We start from the raw sequence: 27,752 nt of genomic DNA on the forward strand, positions 1-27,752 counted from the left end.
TTTAACTTTATATCTAAATAGTATATTAAGTAATAAAAACGAAACCACTTGCAAATTTAAAATAAAAAAATTATATTTTGTCTAAAAAAAGGCATTACTTTTGGTTAGTATAAGATATATAACCAAATTTTCCATTGTACAAACGGACAACTTAAATGCCATTTGTTTTGAATAGGCTATAACAATTTTTTTTTTTTTAGAAATTTGTTTAAATGAAAATTTTATCTTTGTGTACTTCATGAATCACAGTAGTGGCTATAAAAACCCAATTTTATTACCCTAGGTTGAATTTGAGAATACTCAAAATGGTGTAAGGAATATAAATTTGTATAAAATAAATGTGATTTTCAGAGTCTACTGGTAATGTTTTTGTCCAGTTTATCATGATATTCTGGTATTCGAGTTATATTATGGGGATTTTTTTAATTCATTACACTAGCAGCTGTTTGTTAAATTACTATGGGTACTAGTGACGGTGAAATCTAACCGTACTGTTGTATTATCTACTTGCAAGCCGACAAAAACATTGGCGAAATAATTTATGATTGGTCAACAAATAATTACACTTTGAAATTAAAATTAAAATATTATGTATAATCATATAAAATGTTTCCATCTATTAAACGTAATATACAAAATAGACATAGCTTAATATTTTCTGAACAATTCCTACTATCTCTATTGTATTCTTCTGCCAAATTTCACTATTGATCGTTTCACGACAGCTATTTTTGGGCGAGCTAAAACCCTGCAAATTTTTTTATAATTTTTTTTCCTCACCTGAATCATTTCAAATAACTACTATACTTACCCATTTTTTAACGACTTACGACAAGACTACATCCGCAAATATTTTGGTTTTCAGAAAACTTACACTAGTACCCTTGGAATAACAGAAACCATGTTCTCCGTCTGTCCCCGAACAGCTGCCCAGCCTGTCGGTCGACTAGGCCGCTGGTTTGCGTCTGCGCAAACGTCGCCGACGGCTGTATACGAAGATACCCGAGTAGAGTCGAAGCTGATCGTATGAAGGCGTGCCCCGGCGTGACGCTTCTGCCCAAGGCTTCTGCCATAGCGATGAAGTTTGTTTTTTTATTCGGAAGGGTGGCGTCACAGTTATATGCAATGTGTGACTACAGTTTCATTTTGAAGCCTCTAACATTTTATTTTTTATCTCAGTACAAAAGCAAAAATAAAAATGTAATGTTTAAAATGTTTGTTTGAGCTTTATTTATAACATGTTGGAATGAAAATGCTACAGTTACTAAAAACTAAAACACTACAAAAAAATATTTTTGCAAAACTCCGTTCCCCCGGAGAAACCCCCGGAATGGCCACCGCATCGGGAGCCCAAGAAAAGAAACGGACTCCCGATTTGGAAGCCACCTGGAAGGTTTTTTTTTCTGTTACACCCACCGTTTCTTTGGTAGCCTGACTTGTTACAAGGGATTGTATTCCTACCAGAGAAAATGCCACCATTTTGTCTGGGCAATCCGCCTTGGAGGAGCCGGGGCGCGAACCCGGGTCCTACAAGTCACAAGGCAGGCGCTCTACCCCAGAACCAGAGTGGTAGAGAGGAAACTTGCAGTCTTATTAACACTGACATGATTTTATTCCACGAGTTGACTGTAGTTTTGTGTGTCAATAACACGTGCAGTAACATCTAATTTCAAACAAATTTATGTGTTCTTATGTTGTTTCGTTAAGCATGAATTATGTAATTTCATAACAGTGAAATATAATTTGTGTAACTAGTCTAGGAATTTTTTAGTTGATTTCTTGCAAACAAACTTACAGTTCCGCTGTAAAATAATTATATAGAAATATAGACTAGTAAAAAACTTATGTACCAGCTTGCACTATCGATTGTAATGTTTTTTTGAAATAAATGTTAGATATTAAAAGAGTGTGTTTAGTTGAAATATGTGTGTGCTTACTAGCATGAAGTTATTGTATAAACATTTTATTTATTTGGTTTTAAAGCCACAGAAAAGTTAACTTTTTATATTACTTTGGCTTTCGTTTGTTTTACCGTGATTAACTTGCGCAGCTAATACTGGAAAGATATTCAAACAACTGTTTGCAAATGACTAAATATTAGAGGTACTGGGGCAACACGAAGCAAAAATGGTAACACTATTTTGTAGTGATACAGTTATTTTCATGTAATTGCAAAAACTAACAAATATGTAAGTTTATATGAATATTTATGTTCCATTTACAAAGAAAATTTACGGTGCACAACGGCAAACAATAACTCAACGATGAAACGTAACAAATAAAAATTGAAAAAACAACGGCTATACAGAGAAGCACAGGTGAACCCAGCGATGTGAATAAACAGTGATGACAGCAACAGTTGAGCGAAAAAACAGATATTTTTAAAACCACAACGATGATAGCGCAGACTAACACAGTACGTATATGATTCCTAAGAGAACAGTTACTGCGTTTCGGGAAAGTGATCTATTTATTTCCTTCTTAAGGCACAGACAGACTGAGGTTTGTCATGACAGACAGTTTAATTAGTAATGGCGTATGTCCGAAACTATATCTTGAATTAATTTACCTAGTATTATTTAAAATGTTGTTTGTCAGTGGAGATTTTATTTAACGAACTATACTGACTTTGTTGATATTCACATAGATACTGATTTTCTTTAAATATATTTTTATTTTGTTTGCTTTATGTGTATATTTTTTGACACTTCAGATAAGCTTATTCAAAAGAGGAACCTTTTTCTGTAACAGTAAGTGTCAAGAGCGTAGTAATAAAAGGAGGGGGGGGGGGGGAGTAGGTTTTCCAGATTTATTTAGACAAAGAATTTCTATTTTAAAAAAATTACAATAGCAGGAATTTCAAAAAGTAATTAAGGGATCTTCAACTAACCTAAAAATGTATTTTCAAGCATTATCTTTGTAAAAGAGTTTCCGGAGAAGGGACTGGGGTTCTGCCATCCCCTTCCACAAATAAATTCTGCACTCATGGTAAATGTGTAAACAAAATCACATGTAGTTACACGCACTAGTACACGATATACTCAAAAGTCGTGAATTAAAATTTTGGAGACCGTAATTTATGATAGTTGTACTTATAATATCATGTGTCAATAATTTATTCAAGATATGTGATGATAGCCTACATGGAGTACTATAGTCTGAAACTATTTATTTGTACTGTTATGCAATAATCGTACACTCACGCTTGTAGCATAAGGAATCACTACTAGACATTCTGAAGATGAGAAAAGATACACTATCGAAGTTTATGGACCGAGTCGTTAGACACTATATTCGTATTCCAGTGAACATTGGTTCAAATCCCGACGGGTAATTGTCATATCATTTTGACGTAAAACGTCTTAAAAATCACAGCGAAACAAATGGGTACCAGAAAAAGTCTGACGAAAAGGTCTGTATCATCTTGCTTTAACATTTTCCTAGCTAATAGGCTTCGGCCTGAGACCCACTTAAGTCGTCACCCAGATCTCCCAAATACTAATATTTTTAATTTAAGGTCGAAAAAAAATTTGTATTCAGTGTAGCTTACGACTCAGATGTAATAGCACGGTGATTCGTGTGATTGTGTTTAGAGAACTGACAACACTGGGTAATACAGATTGTACGTTCACCAAAAAATATTAATTTTTATATTATGCCTTCGGTATCTCATTTATCATACCACAGAATTTCCGTCGAATATTAATTGAAATGAATATTTAGCTACCATTTTGTGTCTGTTTTGAATTAAAAATTTAGTACGTAGTCAATTTCTCGTTTTTATTATTTTTAATTTTAAACCATTACACTAAAACCGACTCTCTGACATGTAAGTTTCACGAGAAACCAACGGCCGTGAGTCTCGATACAGCCACGCTGATTTTTTCTATAAAATTGGTAGGATGGTTCCGTACTGTAGGTCATTGCTAATCCCTTTCACATTGTCGCACTACTGTGGCGTTTTTTCTTGCCGTCTGCATTGACCTCGCTATTAATATTTTTAAGGGCAAGCAGGCATTTCGTAATAAGAAGAAAAATAATATCGGAAATAGGCTATTCTCCTGGTAAACTAATATAAAATTGATTTCAAGGCTTCATAAATCAATATTCTGAAATGTTTTCACTTAACCAGCTCATTACAGTATTTCTAAATTATTTCTTAGTCACTGAGGCAGTTAAAATACCGATAGGTCTAATTTCACAACTACTTAATCAGCTAAACTTAAACAGCAAACGTAAATCATTCTCAAGTAAAGTATAATAAATATTCCGTATTCACAGTTTACAGGTTGGAAATGCTGTGATTGTTTTCATCTATCCTTAATGGTAATTGTTGTTTTCTGTACATATATATGTTAAAATACTCTTCTAATGGTTTTCACAGCACATGCTAAAAACATATCACAATACCCTGTAAAATCCCCAACATGACAAAAACAACACCACAGCCATTAAGAAGTAAGGTAGTAGTGAAGTCAGGCCACGAAAAGTGAACCTCAATAGCCCACCGGAAACATAATGTGGGTATTATTAATGATGTAGTAACATAAAAATATATATTTTTGTGTTATCATTAATGCTTCAGTTTATTTTCTTTTTCTTTTGATAGACATTACATAAAATAAACTCAATTGAATTGTCACCTCAGAAGTATATATAACTATACACCTGATGGTGAAAATCTGTCGTAGCATTTCAAACATATCATATAAATCATGTAATATTTTACTTACTTAACCGTCGGTTGTCAGGGAATTGTGATTTTCGGTCACTAGATTGCATTTCATTTCAACTAGTGGTCTGGAGTTAAAACACTTAATTAGAATCACAAGACTTTGTTTGCTGCTTATTTATACATATTCTTTCTAAGATAATATACATAATTTACTCATGTCGTTCGAGTATTAGGAATGTATGGTCACGTTTTAACTTATGGTAGTTTTCTGTCTCCCCCAGGTGGAATTATATCATTATGGCAGTCTTACATTATGACAGTCTTCCATCGCACCCCGTCAAAACAGGAGGAAAAGTGCCATAATTGAAAACTACCATAGTTTGATTTTTACAGATTGCGGTTATAAGTATACAGTGCTGCTTCCTATAACCCATTTTTGGAAACTTTTGTTTCTATTGGTGCGCGATCTGTTGAGTTTATTTATGAGTGGAGCTACAGAAAGAAACCGTCAGAAGCACTATCTATAGCCTTTTAAGTTAACCTAAGAACAGTGCTACCTAGCGACATATTGTATACACTACATCGAGAGCAATGCAGATGTACTCATTCTATGGAGTGTATAAGGAAATATGGTAGAATTCCGCCCCCGTCCTTTGAACTTATGGCAGATTTCCGTTATGATATTTTTCCGCCTTTTTCTAAGAGGCCTTGCGGAATACTGTCATTATGGTAGTCTTCCGATATTGTAGTCTTTCGCGCCCCCCAACCTGATACTGTGGTTTTCCAGGGATATAGCGTAGCCAAGGCTTTTTTTTCAAAAAGACAGGAATGTTATTAGGAATACGTTATAGATTACATGCGGGACTATTTTCCTCATTAATACAAAACGATAGTTGACACAAGTATTACCAAAGCAAATTACATACGGTAATATTTTCCTTATTAATACTAATTCACAACTCATACATGATATACACACGTAGTTAAACATGGCGATATTAGTGTTATATTGATGTCACTTCACCTATAAAAGTGAGTTTCTCGGAATCCAGTAAGAATTTTGCAACTTTGTTTTTCGCGTAAACAGATTAAGATCTGTAATGTTTAAAAGAACACCACTTTCGGAATGTTATTTTATTTACAGAAAATGACGCGCGACTCTAGAAATTAACCGATCCCACTGTAGTATCGGAGAATCCGTCAATGTGTCTCTGATAGCACAACAACGAGTCTAAAGCCCTATAGTTATCATTATTTGTAGTTCTTGAACTCAAATAGCTCGCGACCAATTGGCACACAATGTTTCAGTAAAATTTCAAAACTATGATGCTACCTCCTTTTTTATCTGCAATTGTTAAGTTTATGATAAATTATAATCTGAATATTTCGTGTTGTAAGGGAATGGTTTGATCTTTGCGTGTTTTACTTACGCAGACATCTTGCAGATTAAGTTGTTTATGTGACAGCAGTCATGATGTATGTATTACACTGACGTTGCTAAATCAAACGCAAATCACTCGATCAGACAAACGCTATTTGTGTTATGTCATAGATAAGATATACATGTATTCTATGCACTGAATTATGAATTATAAGTCTTTGTGTTTACTTTTACAAATATAAACATCAGATCGTTCCGAACGAAATCAGTTTTATTAAGTTCTTTTTCGGTATTGACAATGTCAAAATTATATATATATTATTACGTTTGAGTCTGAAAATTTAATAGGGCACAATGTTAAATTATTGTAGCATCGTAACATGGTTCTCGGAATACCGAGTGAAAACGTAGTTCAAATTTCATAGATACCTAATGCTCAAATTTAATTTTTCTGATTTTAATTAGTTTATAAGAGTAGACAAAATGCCTTGATGTTCATGAATACATAACTAACACCCTCTGATTTTTTAAAAGGGACTTTGGAAGATTCAAAGGGTAAAAACAAGCTAAAATTTATAGTAAGTATATCTACGACAAAGAACGTATGAAAAATTTATTAGCCTAAAGCAACCAGGACTGTATTTGCCTTTTTCCATTACTTTCATATGCCCATGAGTAGTAGATAACAGTCTAATTTATTTGCCTGAAGAATATTTCGGTACTTGAAAACGGTTGTCAGTAAATATGAGATTATAAGACAGGGTTTCTACAAATTTCTGTAAAACCAAATATTGGATATTTTCAGGACATTTTAGTAAACGTATCTTTCAGATATTTTTTATAACTCAGGGTGAATATTTATGTATAATAATAAGAAAAATTAAACATGCGTAAATGAAATACGATGTAGAAGTATTTGCATGAACGTTATGATTTTAAGTTAGAAAGTTAATTAAAACGTTTTCAGGCATAGTTTCCAAATGATTCAAGCGGACAGTCTTAATATTTATATTAAATGTGATCTGTATACTGAAGTAAGGCGTAAAAGAAATCGCAGGCTAGCGAAAGATTGTTGGATATTAAAATTTAATGACCTCTAGCACGTTATTGCTTATTTCGATACTTTATCTTTTCTTTCGTGACTAGTCCTTCATTTTCATAAAATTTCTCGTGACTTTCGTGTCCTGTGAGATACCTACCGAGACTAAGTAGTGGGAACACAGTTTAAGAGAGGCATCCAAGTTCTGTTTGCTTCGCAAATCAAAATAGCCTGTGCTAAAACGCAAGGCACACAAACGTACGAAAGGTTCCGTGACAGGTGACAGAATTAGATCGTGCAGGAAGTTGTTGGAAGTCTCATTTCTAGGTATCAATATCACTTCACTTACGAAGTTAAACACAAAATGTTGAGATGTTTACGCAAGACATATGAACTTGTCATATGCATTTCAACTGTAGACTAAGTACGGATACAGTCCACTGTGGAAATTTCCTTTACAACATTGAATACGTTCGGTAAATATCGATATAGGGCGTGTTTACATTTCTGTGCACCGTCCGAAGATATAGGTACACCACTGTACAGGAAAAGTTATTTTTATCCCTGTACTGCCAATTGTTTGTATTTTTTGTTTTGTTTTTATATAGCTCAAGCCGGTTTTGGACAATGTATGTTCGGCTTGCATAAATAAATAAATAAATATTAGATTACAATCCCTATTATGAAAAATAAATAGAAAGTTTTTTTCGGGTGTGACACTTGTTTTTCGATGTTCGGTCTGCTTTGACATATTTTATGGTGACGAAATGTATGTGCTAAAAATAATGGGTCTTTATGCAGTATGATATCTGAGCGGTAAACATAACACAATTTGGTGGACAAATTAAGATAGTTATAATGCAAGCCCCTTCAGTGCTTTCAAAAATCTGTACCGGGTGTATTTTTCCTAAAAATTATTTTGAAAACACACGTTTTAGCCCTTTTCAATCACCGAAAATTAAAGTTGGAAAACGAAATTCGGGAACAGGACTGCTCACCTACTCCTAGTGTATTCTTACATGCTTTTCGAAAACAGACCCTACTCTGATATTTTGAGCAGTGACCAGGTCGGCGTTTACATGCCATTTTTTTTTGTAATTAAATATACTTAGAGGCTATCTGTAAAACTGTAACTCGTCAGCTTCTCTACGTTTGTTTTTCTCCTACAAGAATTTTCGAAAGATGCGAGCGAATTTTTACACACATGCGATATTACGCCAAGTGGATATATGTTGAAAATATTTGTGGCATACGGCAAATGCAAGGAAGGTATCGAGACAAAATTTTAGAAATAGCCCTTGGAAAAAAAGTAATGAGGAAAAAAAAAAAAAAAGGACGGATGGCATGGGAATGGCTGTCAGATGTCTATTACAAAATGGTCAGATTATTTGTATGTGACTATGGTATTTTGTTTCGTGTTAAAGTTTTTTTGAAAATTTCGATGTAGTCCGGTCAATTTAGACACCCGAGGGTACAAAAATTCGCACCCAGCTGAAAATTGGTAGGATTGTTCAAAACACCATCATAAATGAAATCTAAAAAGTCCTCATCGATCCGACACCTGAAAAAAATTTACTCGTGGTCCAAGGTCACAAAAAAGGTTATTTCACGATTTTCAGCCAAACTGTAAGTTTGATCATAAAATAGTCATGACAAAAATTGTAGATTCGATAACTATCTATAAAAAAACGTCTTAATACTTTTTTTTTAAGTGCCACCGTTTTTGAGATATAACGATTCAAAAAGTTGAAAGAGTTGTAATCGTCATAATGTGCACGTCTCCACGCCTCCTTTGAGGTAGTGTACTTAGCGCGATTTTTTAATGTGGTTTCCCCGGTAGGTCTATGTCACGGATCTGTTGTGATTCTGTTTAATTTGAAACTATTGAATATTTAAAGATATTGGTAAGGGTTGAAAATTATAAAAGTGATAAAAAAAAGGGAAATTTATCCATCTAATTCATAATTCTCTAATACTTCTGCTTCCTCTTCTCCTTGTTCTTCTTCTTCATCCATGGTGCAAGTAAATTGCCCCAATAATCACACATCGCATGTCTCCTCGTTAGTATCAAATGAATCCTCAATTGTTGGTGATTCAACATTGGAGCACGACCGGTCTTGACAATTTGTACATGCTACAGAACAAAACAGTCCAACGTTTTTGCAACCACATTTAGCACTACATCCCTTTTTACAGTTGCAAAAAATTGTGTTGAGCAGTTTTTCCGGCGCAGGTGGGAGTAAAGTTTGAACTGGTTCTAATGTATTGTCAACCAACTTCCAACTCCCAACGTCCTTTGGGTCTAGCTGATAACCAAGCCGCACTTGAACTTGGTAATATACCCGAAAAAGATGTTGAGCAGCCGCTGAGGTTGGAGGAAGACAAATTATTACAGATGTTGCTCAAGGTTACACTGGCGTATAAAATGTGGGCCTGGGTTTCTTTTCCCCCGACATTCTCATATTTATAATATTTTATATGTGTAAGTTACACTGACCGATAGCATAATATTTTTACTTGTATTACAGTTTTAGTTATGTATATACGTGGTGTACTTATACATATTATGACGATTACAACTCTTTCAACTTTTTGAATCGTTATATCTCAAAAACGGTGGCTCTTAGGAAATAAAATAGTTTGGCATTTTTATAGATAATTATCTGATCTACAATTATTGTCTGGACTAATTTTATGATCAATCTTACCGTTTTTCTGAAAATCGTGAAAAACCCGTTTTTGTGACCTTTGACCCCGAGTAAATTATTTTCCAGGTGTCGGATCCATGAGGACTTTTAAGATTTCATTTGTTTTGAACAATCCTACCAATTTTCTGCTGGGTGCGAAATTTTGTAACTTCACTCCCATTTTTTGGTCTAATTTGACCGGACTATTAGGCATGCGCGGCGAGATTACCCGCCCCGGGTCCGACCGCGGCCGCGCTGTTAGAAATTACAGTAAATTTACGGGGTTTTCAACGAACAATCAACGAAGATTTTTTGTCATTTCAAATAACCAAATCTTCTTAGAAACTACGCCGTATATTTTTTTTTATTTGGCGAGTTGTATGTTCCGTTCTAAGCAAAAGTGAACACACGCGTGTTCTTGCTGTAGTTTTTTGAATGTTTTGTTAGCATAGCAAAGAACGTGCTTTTGGATTTCACGTTTGAAGTAAGTGAACTCGGCGTCCGTGAATGGACGAAGATCCCTGGATAATTTGCAAATCAGCGTGAAGTGGAAGTGAACTTCTTTTTTTTTTTTTTTTTTTTTTTCTGAGAGTGCGGCTGCCGGATCCGAGGTGCGAAGTGCCGATGTGTGTGTGGAAACCTCCCGCGCGCACCTAGCGCGCCTCGGCGGCCAGATTGCTAAAGATACTCGAGCCGCGCGCTGGAAGCCTTCCAAGTTCCAACATCGCCGCACGCTCGGGCTGCAGGGGGTTTTATTCCGTCCCTGATCCCGCGCGCCGGGGTCCGGGTCAGCGGGGGGGAAGCCTTCTTTTCACAGACGAGAGAGCCAAAACCCGAAGTTCCCCGAAGTTCATGATTATTTTCCCGTATCTTTTATGTAGCTATCCTAACCAAATCAACCGTCCACAATGTTTTAAAGTATTTATAATGTAGCTAACCTAACATAATTGACAATTAGTATCCTTATATCAACACCGCCATATTTATTTACAATGAACAAAAAAAAAACAACCGAAGATGCACGATCGGAAGTTTGTCTCTCCCGTCTGTGAAAATGTTTCCCGTCAGTGGGTCGCCGCGCAGGCTTGCTCTAAGGGGTATTGGCCCCCGCCATCTGGCATATTTTGCCATCTTTTTGCTACAGTTCAAACTAACAACTATTTATCCCTATTTTCTTTGGCATGCCAAGGCATAAATCATATCTCCCAGACCTTCTATATTCATTTTATTTAATTATTTCGACTTCAGTTTGGCACAGTTAAGGCGTGTACGCCTTCCTTTAAACTGACCCACGATACATAAACAACGTATAACAAGTTTAATCTAGGAATAAAACATAAAATTACATACTAACAAATTACAAATTACAGCAATGACTGATGAATAATCTACTAATTTAACACCCAAATTCATTACTAACGCCAGCCATATAAAATAATAGATTGAATACAGACAAATTAAACTATAATCTAATACTAACCTTAAACATATTAATTATGGGTTTAAATAGAAAAAAATAATATTAAAATACAATTAAAATTTTTAATATGATAATGTCATTCTCTCACACACTCACAAACACAGTTTATTTTTAAAACAAGCTTTTTTTTTAATATAAAATAATATAATATAAAAAATACTAAAATAAAAAAATGGCTGTACAGTTATTAAAACAACATAAAATAAACTCTATTGGAAAAAAAACCTTAGAACGAAAACATATTACAATTTTAAGCTAATTTTAACTTATTTAAACTTTACATTATGCAGTTTACTTAATAAAACTCTGACAGTCAATTCACAGGTTAAACGGTTAGAACTAGAAGCATGAAATTTTGCATAGGAGTTACTTATATAACGCAGGTGAGTAATAAGAAAGGATTTTCGAAAATTCATCCCCTAAGAGGGTTAAATAGGTTTATGAAAATTTGCATGGAAGTTTGTCATTTGTAAGTAAGAAATATGGAAGTTGGTGTTTAGGCTTCAGTTTGATTAGCTATTTTGGTGATTAATCAAACATGAGGATCAAATACTTTCCTCTGAGCACTTCATTGACGAGGTCATCGGAGACACCAGCAGTCAACAACGACAACAGCAGCAACAAATAATCAGCGGGGTCTCCTATGGCGAAGGCCGCGCGTTCGAGCCCAACTCCCCAGCACGACTCATATTCACGAGTGCTGAGTCGGTGCCAGAGTGGTTCGGAGCCCCACTATGATATTTGAGTCCACTCGCCTCAAGACTATGTGCATAACCGTGCAATGTAACACCATATTAAAAAAAAAAAATGTGAGTCTTTCAGGGGGACGCACCACAACGCCGAAATACCCCAACGCCGAACGTACAATAACGCCGAAAACCATAACGCCGAATGCCATATTGACTACAACGCCGACAGCTAGAAAACTGATGTGTACCACAACGCCGAATTACCACAACGCCGAAATACATTAACGCCGAAAAATGTCATTGCAGGACTGTCACAAAGGTTAGGTTAAGTAAGGTTAGGTTAGGTTAGGTTAGGCTAGGTTAGGCTAGCCTAGATTAGGTTAAGTTGTGGTATTTCGGCGTTAAGGTACATTTAAGAAACACACACAAATTCATTCAGTTGTTTTTAATTTTGCTCCTGTGCCCCCCCCCCCCCCCTTCCACGCAGCAACATTTTTCGGCGTTACTGTATTTCTGCGTTGTGGTACACAGCAGTTTTCTAGCTGTCGGCGTTGCGGTCAATTTGGCATTCGGCGTTATGGTATTCGGCGTTATTGTACGTTCGGCGTTGTGGTATTTCGGCGTTGTGGTAACGACCCGTCTTTCAGTGCTCGCCAGTGATGTGTAATATCTAACCTCGGTAACGAGCAAATTTGTGTGTTCTCGTGTTGCAAATAAAACTATAATAACGAAACTCGGACGCGAAATTTAACGTAGATTTCTTTAAAAAAAATGCCGAGCGTGGTAAATATACGCAAATTGTTTTTTCAATTACATTTCTTGACGCGAATAACTTATAGTTTCTGCACCCGCCGCTAGAATGCGTTCACAGATCAACTACGGCTTATCATTTGATTAGCAGGCAACATTTTTTAAACTATATAATGAAACGGATCTAATAAAAGCCAAAAATAAATATAAAATTACTAAATCTTATTAAAAATCATTAAACAGTTAATACTATGAAGTTTCCCTTTGGCATTGTGAAATAATTTGGTTCGTGCCATCCACCACAGATGGCAGCACCGAGGTTACACATCGTATTCACGAAAATTACTCCTACCAAATGCCGTATACCGAGAGTTAATATGTTACACGTCAAAAAATATAACGACGGTCTGTTTCTTAGCCGGTCAGCTTCTGTACACGCCATTTTTTATGTTGTTTATCTATTACTGTAAAAAGATTAACTTAGTGTGAAAATTAAAAAAAAAACCTAAAAAATTAGTGTGAAAAATTTGTAAAAGCAAACAAATGATTGTTGAAAAGTATCCCTTTTGTTGAAACACCAGGTTGCGCAAGTATAGATAAAATTCTAAAATACTTTCACGTCTAGTTTCTCACTAAACGCAGCCTTTGGTTAAGGCTGCGTCGGTAAACGGACACACACTCGCTATTCAAAAACGATGTGTCTTCATTCCTCAGACTTGAAGGCCGCATTCCGAGATGCGCCGCAATGACTTGCTGTACTGGATGTCATTCTCCCGTATTTACACGAGGCGCTGAACAGTAACTGATAATAGCGCTTGCCTTGTGCTTCGTTTCTTAGCTCTGGGTCGAGGCCGCGCACCTCGGAGATCACGGAACGCTCCAAGAGCGACGAAAACACTTCCAGTGACGCAGGCATGCATATACGACTAGAGCGCGATGATGTTTTTAGAACGAGCGCGACGGAGTAGACCAGGCTGGGAAGTCTAAAGATGCACATAAAGTTCTGCCATTCCCGATTACACCCGAACAATTTACCTTCGGCCAACCTCGGGTTTATTTATTAATATTTATATTTCTCTATTTATTTTAACGTAGCTATACTAACCTAACTAACCGTCCATAGTGTTTTAAAGTGTTTTAATGTAGCTAACCCAACCGACCACTTTTAATATTTGAATTCATTTTTCCTGCGCAAAAATAAAACAAATCCCGAAGTTGGCCGAAGGTGAATTGTTCGGGTGTAATCGGGAATGGCAGAACTTTATGTGCATCTTAGGTCTCCCAGACAGGCGAGCCAGCAGGCAAAGTTTCCTTGGCCAGACCGCATACTTCACAACTTTTTCAGTGAATGACGGATTGATGTTAATATTGTCGATACATTGAACATCGAAGAATGAAAATCGTGCCGTTTCGGATGGCAATTTGTTCTACAATAAGCTGTTAAAATAGCGAGAGAAAAACCCGGAGATTTTACGTTAGAACTCTTTAAAATAGGTGGTATATAAAGTTAATTGTTTATCAAATTATATCCACAATGGTTTATTTTATGTCTACTAACAGATCTAGGTATAACAGCCAGGTTTTTTTTGTTTTAATTAGACGCTGTATGTAAGTACAAACAGTTCCTGTGTCTGATTTAAATAAACCACTGCCAAAAGGTTTAAACGCAATCGTAAGGAAATACACAGGGAAAAATATATACAAAAACTAAATGTTTATCATAGTTTCTCTTTAAAATTTCGCTATGCAAATTAATTTTTATTGAACCTAGAAATAGTTAAGGTTTCCTGTTTGTTCCCGTTGGTGAAATTAATTTATTGAATGCATGGCATGCTTTAAATAAAAATACTTTTTTAACTTGCTTTTGTTACTGAGATCAGTTTTCTAATAATATGGCGCACTAGCTTTTGACTGATTTATGAGCATCGCGTTTATGGCCAGGTAGTTCGGAGCCCACGATGATACGAGGGAGATTGCATAGCTTTTATCCTCTGTGCATAGCCATGTGACCTATGTTTCAATGTATCAGTTTGTCGGAACATTCAGAACATTAAATAGTAAGTATCATAATGTTGGGATTTCTTTGAACTTTAAGCGTACGAATGAGTTAGTTACCTTCGGTATAATACGTTGTAAATATTCTATATGGTAAAACATTCTCCATGTTACTAGTGAATATTAAATTTAATTAATCTACAAAACTGCAATGCAACGAAAATGCCTGAAGGGCTTAAAAATGTTTGTCAAAACGCTGTATATTTTTGGTTAATAATTATATTTTAAATGGAAGGAGAGTTCATTTTTATTTTAGTGATATAATAATGTCTTCTATAATGGCAGTATATCTGATGAGACCAATAAATACCCCCCCCCCCCCCAAATCGATCGTTTACCGAGAACTGCAGCCGTTAAATGGGTTTGTCATCTAGTACTAATAAAAGGGGCCGATATGTCGCTCATCTCGACATACTTTGATATTTCCAAAATAGAACTTGGGAGATCTCGGAAGTACCACGACCGCATCGGTCAACCTTGATATTGGCTGACCTTGAGATTGGTTGACCTTGAGGCGTAGCGTAGCGTGACTGCCAAGTCGTCCAGATCACTGCGCGACGTTTACATTGCGTCCAGGTTACAAGCGCCGTTGTAAATTAAGTACTCTCGCAGGATAACTAAATGTAGGCACTGTGCGCAAGAGACGAACTTGCAAGATGATGGTGTAACGCCCCTCGTACCCTTGATTTTTATAGTGTTATAACACCTCTTAAAAGTCCTAGGAAACAGCTGAGCAACAAGCTACAAAATTGACATAAAATTCGAACATCACCAGAGGTAGCACGAGGCGGGTAACAAAACAATTTAGGAACTCCCTACACACAATCCATTTGGAAGTTAGTGGATCGGTAGATATAAATAGATACTCAAATAAAAACAACAAAATAAGTCATGTGATCTGTAGGCTTCCTGGTTTATTTATATTAATATTCTTTTAGGTAGTGCATAACCTTTCTTTTAATAGATTTCACCAGAAAAGATCAAGGCAGATTAAACATCGATCAACAAATTAGCATTTTAACATCTTAGTAATCATTAATGACGAAAACATGAACACAACTTATAGTGCTAGCGAGTCCGGACCGCGAATCTAGCGAAAATTTAACAAGGTTCTAGCCATAGTGAAATGTTTACAAAAATAGTTAGAATATATTGCCTTGGTTTTGAATCTTATGTAAAAAAAAATTACAATATCACCATGTCCGATAAGGGTCGATTCTTCTTGAGTCACAACTACTGAAGATATAACTTTACATCGTTAGCAAAAACTTCTCCCCTGTCCACTGGCATATCAAGATTTATGAAATTTTGTCGTTCAGAACTCACGACCAGGTAAAATTCGGCGCGAAGAGCAGAATAAATTTTGTTGGGGTTCACTCAATTGACTTTCAATCACGACCATTTGTGGAGGGGTGACTCTCGGATGACGGGGGTGTTTCTTCAATCGGTAGGTATCTCTTGCACCCTGCCGAAGCAGGGTGATGACAGATGATTCCACTCACCAATAAACGGCACAATGGTCGAACGCCACAGAAGGTCTTCCACAGCATGGCGGAGCCAATTAAGTCAATTTTTGAAAAAAAAAAAAGAGCATTACATACCAAATTAGCGACAAATTCAGCCTGCACTGAAGAGATGTTTATGCTACTGCATTTGCTATATGACGCTCCAACCCAAGAGAGAAAAGAAATTGAATGTTATCGACAGTATTTCTTTCAAATTTCACAAGAAAACATTTAGCATTGCTTTAAATTTTATTTAAAAATAAAATGCTTAAACATCGTGTATACAAAAACAAATTAACCCTTTTATGAATATAACATTTATGAAAATGTTTTTATAGAAACCTGGACATCACTTAACATAATTCTACCATGGAGAGGTTTTAATTATATAGTTTACTTATTATTATCTTTTATTTCTATTAGTTTACACATGAATTTGCTTTTTACCGAGGTTAGATGTTGGACATCCCTGGTTAGTACTGAAAGACTCGTTCCTTATTTTTATCTCATAACGTTTTAGCAAATTTTATTACACCTGCTTATCTGAAGAGTGATATGTTCTATTTCTTTTTTAATCTGAGTATAGAAACCTGTTATCTGACAGTATTTTATGTCAATCGGGTTGTTGAAAAGAGGCGATAAAATATATCTAAAACCCCCAGACACTTGAAATGACATTAAAACTGTATCTCAGGACCAAACGAGACTTAATAAAAAGTCGGTTTACGGACGATAATTTTACGTGATAACGTCATAAGAAAACATTGATGAAAAATTGCATACATTTTTATTTTCAAATATTATTTACAGTTTTTGCAAATTTAATTTAAATAATTTATTTAAATATAATCACGAACAATTAGTTAAAAAGCCCGCATTAACCTGTTTGATATTATAGAAGATTTTCTCGCACGTTGGTTGGCCGGTTCTTGCACGCTTGGCTCAGGCGGAACGTGACAATGAGTCATGCTTTTTCGTGCGTGCAGCCGGCGTTCATCGATTTATAAGACGTTATCACGTCAAAAAAAGAGTAAATTTACACGAAAAAAAAAATACTCTGCTCTTTTATTTATATTGAGTTTTCCATTTCCATGTTACCAGCAAGAAGGGCAGATAGTGGACTTTTTCCAACAGCCCCGGTCTGGTCTCTAATTTTTGTCTGGCTCAACTAAAGCTTTGGAATTTGGCTTTTATAACTATCATTATCACTGATCGGTCTGTCTGTGCCTGATGACGTGAGCAGATGTCAGTTTCCGAAACGTCGCCACGGTTTTGTCTTTGGAAGCCTGTTGTGATTGCCTGTGCTGTCGTCGTTGCGGTGTCCACAATATCATCGCTGGCTTCGACTGTGCAACGCTGTGATATCTAAGGTCGTTTATTTTGCATGGGTTTACTGTTCTTGTTGCAACTGTGTCGTGTTTTCAGTCCATTGTGTAAGTCTGTGCTGTGATATTTTTCTATCTAATTCTTTACACGGACTTATCTGTGTTGTATATATTTTTAATATAAATATCGATAGTTAACTATTATTTATATATTTTCTTATACCTTTGTTATGTTCAAGATTGTGTACGTGTCTACGGCACTACAGAATGTAGGTCTACACATATTCTGCATCAATCCTATTGTCTAAAACCCCTTTAGGAGGCAATGATATATGTTTTTATCCCAATAATGCCTCTTTAATACGGACTATTGTAATGAAAAGACTATTTTAAAATTAATTATTTTTGGGATATTTGCAATTTAATGTTTATGTTTAAGTTCTGGTCTGCTACGCCTGGTTACTTTTATCAGCGTATCAGCCAGCCAATGGAACGACAGAATTTTGAAACAATGTTAAGTTTTAATAGCTTAAGTTAAGAACTTTTAGAGAGTTAGTGACGCCCTCGGAAAAAGACAATGTTAACAATTTGTGTCTGCAACTAATAAGTGTTTTAGTTAGCAAATTTACAGCATCCGCAGTACAACGACGAATAAATACCATTGTCTAATAATGGCTAAGTGAAATGGTTAAGGCAATTCCTTACGAAACTGTATGCAGGAGTGACAGTGAAGGACATAAAATATGCAGTAAGTCTTTAACAGCAACTATGTTCTACACTTATAATTGTGAACGTAACAGACACCAAAGCTTAGAAATTTTATATTAACGTAATTAAATTGGTGTTTACTTATTGTAGTTAAGAAAGGCAGCTAACGTGTGTATTACTGCAGCAATATCAATAAAAAGTGAAATATTTCATTAAAATTTGTAACATACAGAAAGTCAGAACAATCGTGACCTCAGAGATCCTAAGTATAAGAAATTGTCTTCTCTAAGTAGCCGGACGTAAACGAACCCAAACAAACTTAAGAATAATTGAAGTAATGAATTGTAGACATCAACTAAAATTTAGTAAATGTTTTAAACTGAGTGAAAATGAAGAATTCATGATTAAGTCATTTTCAAAGACATTTTCTAATTCCTGTAAATTATCAAGAAACAGACTAGTACGGATTATGGTAAATGTTAAATGTGTTCTTTCAAAAGGCTAATCCAAGATAGAATCATACATATGTACCTACGCTAGATTATAATGCTGAGGAATATATAATTATTTTTGTTGTGAATAATACATAAATTTATTTTGTTATTCAGTTCAACGCACTGTGTTTAATATTTACAAGGAAATCTCTCAATAACCCAATAAAGGTGTGCATATGATTAGATAATCACATACACGTAATAAAACAAAATAAGTAATTAAATTATAAATAAAAATATATATGTAGCATCACTACACTACGCATTTATCTTTTGACATCGGCTGTTTTAAGTTTGTTCTGTGAGTATGCGTATTCAGATGTTTTGTTCGTTATCGTGGTTTCTTTATGATGTACAGTGTAAAACAGCAACGACGCATCTAAAAAAAAAACCTTTTTCAATCAACATTCCGCATTGCAAGAAGACATTCAAAGAAGTATAACTAAATTCTTCAGAAAAAATTTTTTTAAGTGGTTTGAACTTTAAAGACATAATCTGCAATGATTTTTTCTTCAAAATTTGGACTCTTGAGATAAAGAAAAGTCGCCTAGCCTTCCGGAAATACACAGAAAACCTCTATCGTCAACAAACGTTGCGCCTGAAAATGGTTCGAGATTCAGTGTAGTTGTTTATACTGGATACTAACCGGAGCATACCTAATATAAACAGTTTCGGGACTGTCCGTTGTAAACCCGCTGTCTGCGGGAAAGCCGTCAAGACGCGGAGGGCGGAAGAGTGTTTAGAACCGATGCGCGTGAAGTGCTCCCCTCGGTGCTCTATCAGTGCGACTCAGGGACGTCGGAACGTTTTCATGCATGGGGGGGGGGGGGGGCGAAAAGATGTATCACACTTACCTCAGTCCTAGAGCGGGGAATATTTGGAATTTTAAATGCAAAATTGTGCTATTTAATGAGTTTCCGAACCAAAATATTAAATATACCATTCCAAGAATTCGATGACGTAGTATGTATTAAATACCACTCTGACAGTAGATGTAGTACAATTTAAATAAAATACCATCTAGGAATTTGCAATCATTTTACAGTATATTGACAATCATAAATTTGATTTTCTAATCAATGTGATCACCAATGCAAGGTTTGTAACTACTGGTTGAAAAAAAATACTACTAGGACCAAACATTTATTCTGGGAAAAGGAGGGGGGCAAAATGCTTCTCTCGCCCCCCCCCCCATGCATGACAGCTCGGGGACGACTCGCCCCTGCTGCCCCCCCCCCCCCCCCCCTGTTCCGACGTCCCTAGCGCGACTCCTTGATTGTTCCAGCGGGTTCTGGCCTGGTGCAGCGAACACACTGTGTCGCCCGCGTGCAACACAGGAAATGCTTCACCAACTGTTATTATTTTTTTTTGTCGACGCGACAGCTACAGCCTTGGCCCAAAAAAAAAAAAAGGAAGAAAAAACATCTCTCGGGTACGGCCGTCTCGCTGCGCAAATACCGACTCCCGCCTCGGACACAGGGCGTTCCAGAAGAGCAGTCACCAGTTAGTTAGTTCGTGCTGCCGCACGGGTGTGAGGTCACAACTGCGCGGCTCCAAAGGGGGGTTGGTAGGGGCGACAGCCCCCATATAAACCCCAGATTTATATATTTATTTTATTTATGTGAATATAAGATGTGTTAGCTTTAATACTTAAATTCGTGTTTTGAAATTTTCTTTTAGCAAATGTATTAAGGTTCTGAAGTTCAGTATTTGAGATCATAAACTTGTAAATATTACAAGAATGGGCGTAAATCCCAAGGATGATGGGGTTGGGGGGGACTGGAGTGGCCGCCCCCCTGAACTAAAAAGCCCTTCACTGCGGAGGCCCACTTGCGTTTGCAAACTATCAGCTTATCAGTAAATTCCTGTAAACACAAAAGGGGCCGGGGGGGGGGGGCGGAATGTACAATTAATCAGTCCGAAATATCTAATTTGCATAATAATCGCTCTAAAAAAATATGAAATAACACCTCGCTGTACTGCACTCTAACATCAAACGCCACTCAAGTGTGTGATTTGCTCCAGTTAGTTGCCACTTTCGCTGCTTATGCTAAAGTACAACCACCACCGCCTTTTCCTCACACGCTCGGCCGGGAGCGTGTGACAGCGATACCAGGAACCAGAATCCTCCCATTAACTCGCTATGTGGGATTACAATCAGTGGTGTAGCCAGGATTTGTGTATGGGGGGTGTTAAGAAGCTTGCCCCCCCCACCCCCGTATTAAAGCGGGGGGTCCGGGGGTCCTCCCCCGGGAAAATTTGGATTTTAAGGTGTAAAATATTGCTATTTTAGCACTTTCCGGTTCTTAAATTTAAATATTGTAATGGAAAAAATATTATTTATTTTAATATGAAATTTGTTTGAGTGATGAATAAGAAATAAATTAAAGATTTGGCGCTAAGAGGGGGGGGGGGTTTGAACCCCTAAAACCCCCCCCCCCCCCTGGCTACGCCCCTGATTACAATATAAGATCAGGCCCCGATTTCAGATAACTAGCGCTCTGGGCAGATAATGTTTAGCCGTCCCCCTTGCTTTTCCACTTTACCTCCAACATCATTAAATTTTATAAATTCAATGTTTATTTATTATCAGTTATAAAACAGCACATCCTGCAACCAAATCCTAAGGTTTTTAAACGTAAAAAAACTGTTGTTCCAGTTTTATACGGCTGTTATACCTACCGTATTAAAACATGAGTTTTATAGTATAATGAATACCTATTGTTCAACGAGTTTTGAATATATTTCTAATGCAATTGATTTAAGGTATAATAGTTGTAAACGAATTGCGATAGTTAGTATAAACCAACAATTAACCTTGACATGTAGTTTTGAAAATTCAAATCATTGCTGTACATTAAAAAAAAGTTTTTTCCCCCCCGAACTATCATGTATTTTGTCGTATTATTCTAGCACCTCAAATTCTCCCGCCCTTCAACAACTGGCGCTCTGGGCAGATGCCCGGTTGGCTCGTTTGTAAATCAGGGCCTGTATAAGATCGCGACCCCGTCAATTTGTTCGAATCATTAGAAACGACGGCGGGGCGCGAAGTGTGCGACTTTAAGATTAAAGTGGTTCAAGGTCCAGTAAAGTAAAACAGTAATATAGCGGACGCTTTGTTGCTTGGCTCCGATTTATTTAGTGTAGTTAATAGGCAGGGGGAAATCACCCTTACGCCCTCAGTTAGTTGGCTAACCGATGTCTATAAGTGTCGTGATGTCTGTATTTATAGGATTGTAAACAGTAGGTACGAGGCCTTCCAGTGGCTCTTGTAGACATGATGCATGAACAGAAAAAGTCCCGCACGAAGTACTTGCCGCGCGCGACTGGTCTGCCCTCTGGATGGACAGTGAGCGAACCATTCGCCTACCAGCGCCGCGCAGCGGTGGCGCAAGGCAACCGCAACCCACTAATCTCGCGGGAACCCCGTGCCGCGCGCGACTGTGCTGCTCTCTGAACGGGTAATTAGTGCACCATGCGCCTACCAGCGCTACGTGGCGGTGGCGCGTCATAACAGCAACCCACTAGTCTCGCTGGAAGCACGTGCAGCGCGCGAATGTGCTGCCCTCTAAACAGGCAGTTAGCGCACCATGCGCCCACTTGCGCACAAGTAAACGAATCTTTGTACTTCTTGCGTACTTTTGAGTTGATTAAACGTCACCATTTGAACAAAGTTTTGCAGGTTATGTGTGATATTTGATATAACTTTTAAGTCAATTAAAGATTTGTAAAAAAAAATATTTTTAAATTCTACTGGTATTATTAAATTAAAAAGAACATTGTTGCGTGTTTTAGAAGTTATACTACTTATTTGGCATAATAAAACACTAATATAAATTTTGCATGCAAATAATCAATAAAAATAAAATTATAAAACGACTGCGGTGATATTATAAATACGGTTGGTAAAGTATTAATTCAATCAAAGCAAGAAAATAAGAATATACTCATTATTCTTAAAATTAATAATTTTAGCAAAATAATAGAGATACGTTATAATTTTTAATGAAAATAATTTGTATACGGGAACATAACCTCACTTATCAAAATTCACACGAAAAAGGTTAGAAACACAATATCTATCACTAATATTCACAACAAATAATAAATGTTTTTAATTATATAGACCAGTATTCAACGTTACACACTAAAATATAAGATTTAAAAGCATGTATATAATTAATTTTTATTTGTTTGTAGTCTTTATTTCATCCTGTGAATATTTTGTTGCATAGTGCGCGTGTTTCGTAAAAAAAAAAAAAAAGGGGGGGCGCGGAAGACTACCATAATAATAGTATTCCGCCTGGCCTCTTCGAAAAAGGCAGAAAAAGTATCATAACGGAAATCTGCCATAAGTTCAAAGGACGAGGCTGAATTCTACCATATTTCCTTATACACTCCATAGAATGAGTACAGCTGCTTTGCTCTCGAAGTAATGTATATAATACGTCACTAGGTAGCACTGTTAACCCCCTAGCTGTTTCTTAGGTTAACTTAAAAGGTTACAGATAGCGCTTCTGACGGTTACTTTTTGTAGTTCCAGTCATAAATCAACTCAAAAGATCGCGCACTAATAGAAACAAATGTTTCCAAATTGGGTGATAGGAAGCAGCACTATATACTTATAAACGCGATCTATAAAAATAAAAATATGGTAGTTTTCAATTATGGCACTTTTCCTCCTGTTTTGACTTGGGTTGGGGGGGGGGGGGGGGGGGAAGACTGCAATACTGGCAGACTACCATAATCGAAGAATTCCACCTGGAGCGACGGAAAACTACCAAAAGTTAAAACGTGACCACACAGTCCTAATACTCGAACGACATGAGTAAATTATGTCTATTATCTTAGAAAGAATTTGTATAAATAAGCAGCATACAAAGTGATGCGATTCTAATTAAAGTTTTAACTCCAGGCCACTAGTTGAAATGAAATGCAATCTAGTGATCGAAAATCACAATTCCCTGACAACCAGGGGCGCAACAACTAAATTTCCAAAGGGGGGGGGGGGGGGGCAATATATCTTTTTATAAAGAATCATCGATCCCCCCTATTGAAGCAGGGGGTTTGGGGGTCCTCCCCCGGGAAAATTTGTATTTCAAGGTGGAAAATGGTGCTATTTAAGCATTTTTATTATCTAAAAATTGATTACACAGCACTTTCTTTGCCCCGTTTGCCCCCACTTAATGGTTTCAGAGGGGGGGCAAAATACCCTTGCCCCCCCTGTTGTTGCGCCCCTGCTGACAACCAACGGTTAAGTAAGAAAAAAATCGCATGAATTATATCATATCTTTAAAATGCTACGACAGATTATCACCATCAGGTGTATAGTCATTTATACTACTGAGGTGGCAATTCAATTGAGTTTATTTTATGTAATGTCTATCAAAAGAACAATAAAATAACCTGAAGCATTAATGATTTCACAAAAAATATATTTTTTTTACGTTACTAAATCATTAATAATACCCACATTATGTTTCTGATAGGCTATTGGGGTTCACTTTTCGTGGGCTGACTTCACTACTACCTAACTTTGTAATGGCTGTGGTGTTGTTTTTGTCATGTTGGGGATGTTACAGGCTATTGTGATTCCAGCATTATGTTTTTAGCATGTGCTATGAAAACCATTAGAAGAGTATTTTAACATATAGATGCACAAAAAAAATTGCCATTAAGAATAGATAAAAATAATCACAGCAATTCCAATCTGTGAACTGTTACGGAATATTTGTTACACGTAACTTGAGAACGATTTACGTTAGCTGTTTAAGTTATACTGATGTTTTAACCTATGTTTTAACTGCCTCAATGACTAAGATATAATTTAGAAATACTGTAATGAGCTAGTTAAGTGAAAACATTTCATAATATTAATTTATGAAAGCCTTGAAATCATTTTTATGTATGTTTACCAGGGGAAAAGCCTATTTCCGATATTATGTTTCTTCTTATTCTGAAATACTTGCTTGTCCGTAAACATATTAATAGCGAGGTCAATGCAGACGGCAAAACACAACGCCACGGTAGAGCGACAATGTGAAAGGGATTAGCCATGATCTACAGTACGGAACCATCCTACTAATTTTCTAGAAAAAATCGGTGGGGCTGTATCGAGACTCACGGCCGTTGGTTTCACGTGAAACTTCTATGTCAACGTGTCGGTTTTAGTGTAATGGTTTAAAAAAAAAAAAAAAAAAAAAAAAAAAAAAAAAAAAAAAAAAACGAGAAATTGACTACGTACTAAAAAATTAAACTAAAAACAGACACTAAATGGTAGCTTACTATTCATTTCAATTAATATTCGACGGAAATTCTGTTTAACATTGGCGTGCGATATGATAAATGAGGTACTAGGCATAATATAAAAATAAATGTTTTTTGGTGAACGTACAATATGTATTGCCCAGTGTTGTCAGTTCTCTAAACACAATCACACGAATCACCGCGCTATTACATCTGAGTCGTAAGCTACACTGAATACAAATTTTTTTTCCGACCTTAAATTAAAACATATTCGTATTTGGGAGATCTGGGTGACGACTTAAGTGGGTCTCAGGCCGAAGCCTATATAGCTAGGAAAATGTTAAAGCGAGATGATACAGACCTTTTCCTTTTCGTCAGACTTTTTCTGGTACCCATATGTTTCGCTGTGATTTTCAAGACGTTTTACGTCAAAATGATATGACAATTACCAGTCAAGATTTGAACCAATGTTCACTGGAATACGAATATAGTGTCTAACGAAGTGTCTAACGACTCGGTCCATAAACTTCGATAGTGTATCTTTTCTCATCTTCAGATTGTCTAGTAGTGATTCCTTATGCTACAGGCGTGAGTGTGCAGTTATTGCATAACAGTACTTATACATAGTTTCAAACTACAGTACTCCATTTAGACTATCATTACATGTCTTGAAAAAATATTGACATCTAATATTATAAGTACAACTATCAAAAATTACGGTCTCCAAAATCTTAATTCACGTCTTTTGACTATTTCGTGTACTAGTGCGTGTAACTACATGTGATTTTGTTTACACATTTACCATGGGTGTAGACAATATTTGTGGAAGGGGAGGGCAGAAGCCAGTCCCTCCTCCGGAAACTCTTTTACAAAGATAATGCTTGAAAATACATTCTTAAGTTAGTTGAAGATCCCTTAAGTACTTTTTGAAATTTCTGCCATTGTAATTTTTGTAAAATAAAACTCTTTGTCTAAATAAATCTGGCAAACCTACTTCCCCCCGCTCTTGACAATTATTGTTACAGCAACAGGTTCCTGTTTTGAATAATATAAGCTACTCTGCCTTGTTAACAGAAGTGTAAACAAATATAAACATAAAACAAACAAAACACAAATATTTTTAAAGAAAGTCGGTATCTATGTGAATATCAAAAAATTCAGTGTAGTTCATTAAATAAAATTTCCAGTGACAAACAACATTTTAAAAAATAGGGCAATAAATTCAAGATGTAGTTTCGGACATACGCCATTACTCATTAAACTGTATGTCATGACAAACCTCAGTCTGTTTGTGCCTTAAGAAGGGAATAGATCACTTTCCGGAAACGTCGCAACTGTTATCTTGGGAATCATATACTGTGTTAGTCTGCGCTATCATCGTTATGGTTTTAAAAATATCTGTTTTTTCACTCATGTGTGTCTCTGTATAGCCGTTGTTTTTTCAATTTTTATCTGTTATGTTTCATCGTTGAGTTAATCTGTTTGCCGTTGTGCACCGTAAATTTTCTTTGTAAATGGAACAGAAATATTCACGTAAACTTACATATTTGTTATATATTATAATAACTGTGTCACTACCGAATTTTGCTACCATTTATGCTTCGTGTTGCCCCAGTACCTCACTTATTTAGTTATTTGCAAACAGTTCTTTGAATAGCTTTCCAGTATTAGCTCCGCATGTTGAGCAAGGTAAAACAAATTTAAGCTAAAAGTAATATAAAAAAGTTAACTTTTATTTGGCTTTAAAACCAAATAAATAAAATGTTTATACAAAATTTAACTAAACACACTCTTTTAATATCTAACATTTATTTCAAATTAACTAACCATCGACAGTGAAAGCTCATACATATGTTTTTACTAGTCTATATTTCTATATAATTATTGTACAGCAGGACTGTATGTTTGTTTTCAGGAAATTAACTAAAATATCCAGACTAGTTATACAAATTATATTTCACTGTTATGAAATTACATAATTCATGCTAAACGAACAACATAAGAACACATAAATTTGTTCGTTACCGAGGTTAGATGTTACTGCACGTGTTATTGACACACGAAACTACAGTAAACTCGTGGAATAACATCATGTCAGTGTTAATAAGACTGCAAGTATCCGCTCTACCACTCTGGTTCCTTGTGACTTGTAGGACCCGGGTTCGCGTCCCGGCTCCTCCAAGGCGGATTGCCCAGACAAAATGGTGGAATTTTCTCTGGTAGGAATACAATCCCTTGTAACAAGTCAGGCTACCAAAGAAACGGTGAGTGGAACAGAAAAAACCTACCGGATGGCTTCCAAATGGAGAGCCCGTTTCTTTTATTTCTTGGGCTCCCCATGCGGTGGCCATTCCGGGGGTTTCTCTGGGGGAACGGAGTTTCGCAAAATTTTTTTTTGTAGTTTTGTAGAGTTTGTAGCATTATCATTCCAACATGTTATAAATAAAGCTCAAACAAACATTTAAAACATTAAAAAAAGTTTTTTTTGTACAAAAATATTTTAATTAATTGTGCATCAGTCTGTGAGTGGTTGTGTGTTCAACCATTTATCGGTATATATTTTCTTGAAGTATTACTGACGGTTAATTTCTATTCAGAAACCTTTGTTTTGTAGTATTGTAGCAGTTTTTGCGAAAACATATTTATAGGCACTTTAATTTTATTCCTAAACATATTATTTCTGTAAAACCACATTGTTTTTAATCAGTCTTTAACACA

The 27,752-nt window shown here is 36.1% G+C and overlaps 1 protein-coding gene across 3 annotated transcripts in view; it reads right to left on the reverse strand.

Moving 5' to 3' along the window:
- LOC134543239 (NADP-dependent malic enzyme-like) overlaps nt 1-6,246 on the reverse strand; it is a 37,922-nt gene extending 31,676 nt beyond the window's left edge. Inside the window, exon 1 of one of the 3 annotated variants that reach the window (XM_063388143.1) lies at nt 6,106-6,246. In XM_063388143.1, coding sequence (XP_063244213.1) covers nt 6,106-6,113 — 8 coding nt within the window. In that variant the 5' untranslated portion in view covers nt 6,114-6,246. Of the gene's footprint in view, nt 1-811; nt 981-6,105 lie in introns of those variants that run through there. The other 2 variants (XM_063388141.1, XM_063388144.1) reach the window with 2 other exon arrangements.
- Between the last annotated feature and the right edge of the window lie 21,506 nt (nt 6,247-27,752).

This window comes from Bacillus rossius, assembly GCF_032445375.1.
Source record: "Bacillus rossius redtenbacheri isolate Brsri chromosome 9 unlocalized genomic scaffold, Brsri_v3 Brsri_v3_scf9_2, whole genome shotgun sequence".
Classification (NCBI taxonomy): domain Eukaryota; kingdom Metazoa; phylum Arthropoda; class Insecta; order Phasmatodea; family Bacillidae; genus Bacillus; species Bacillus rossius.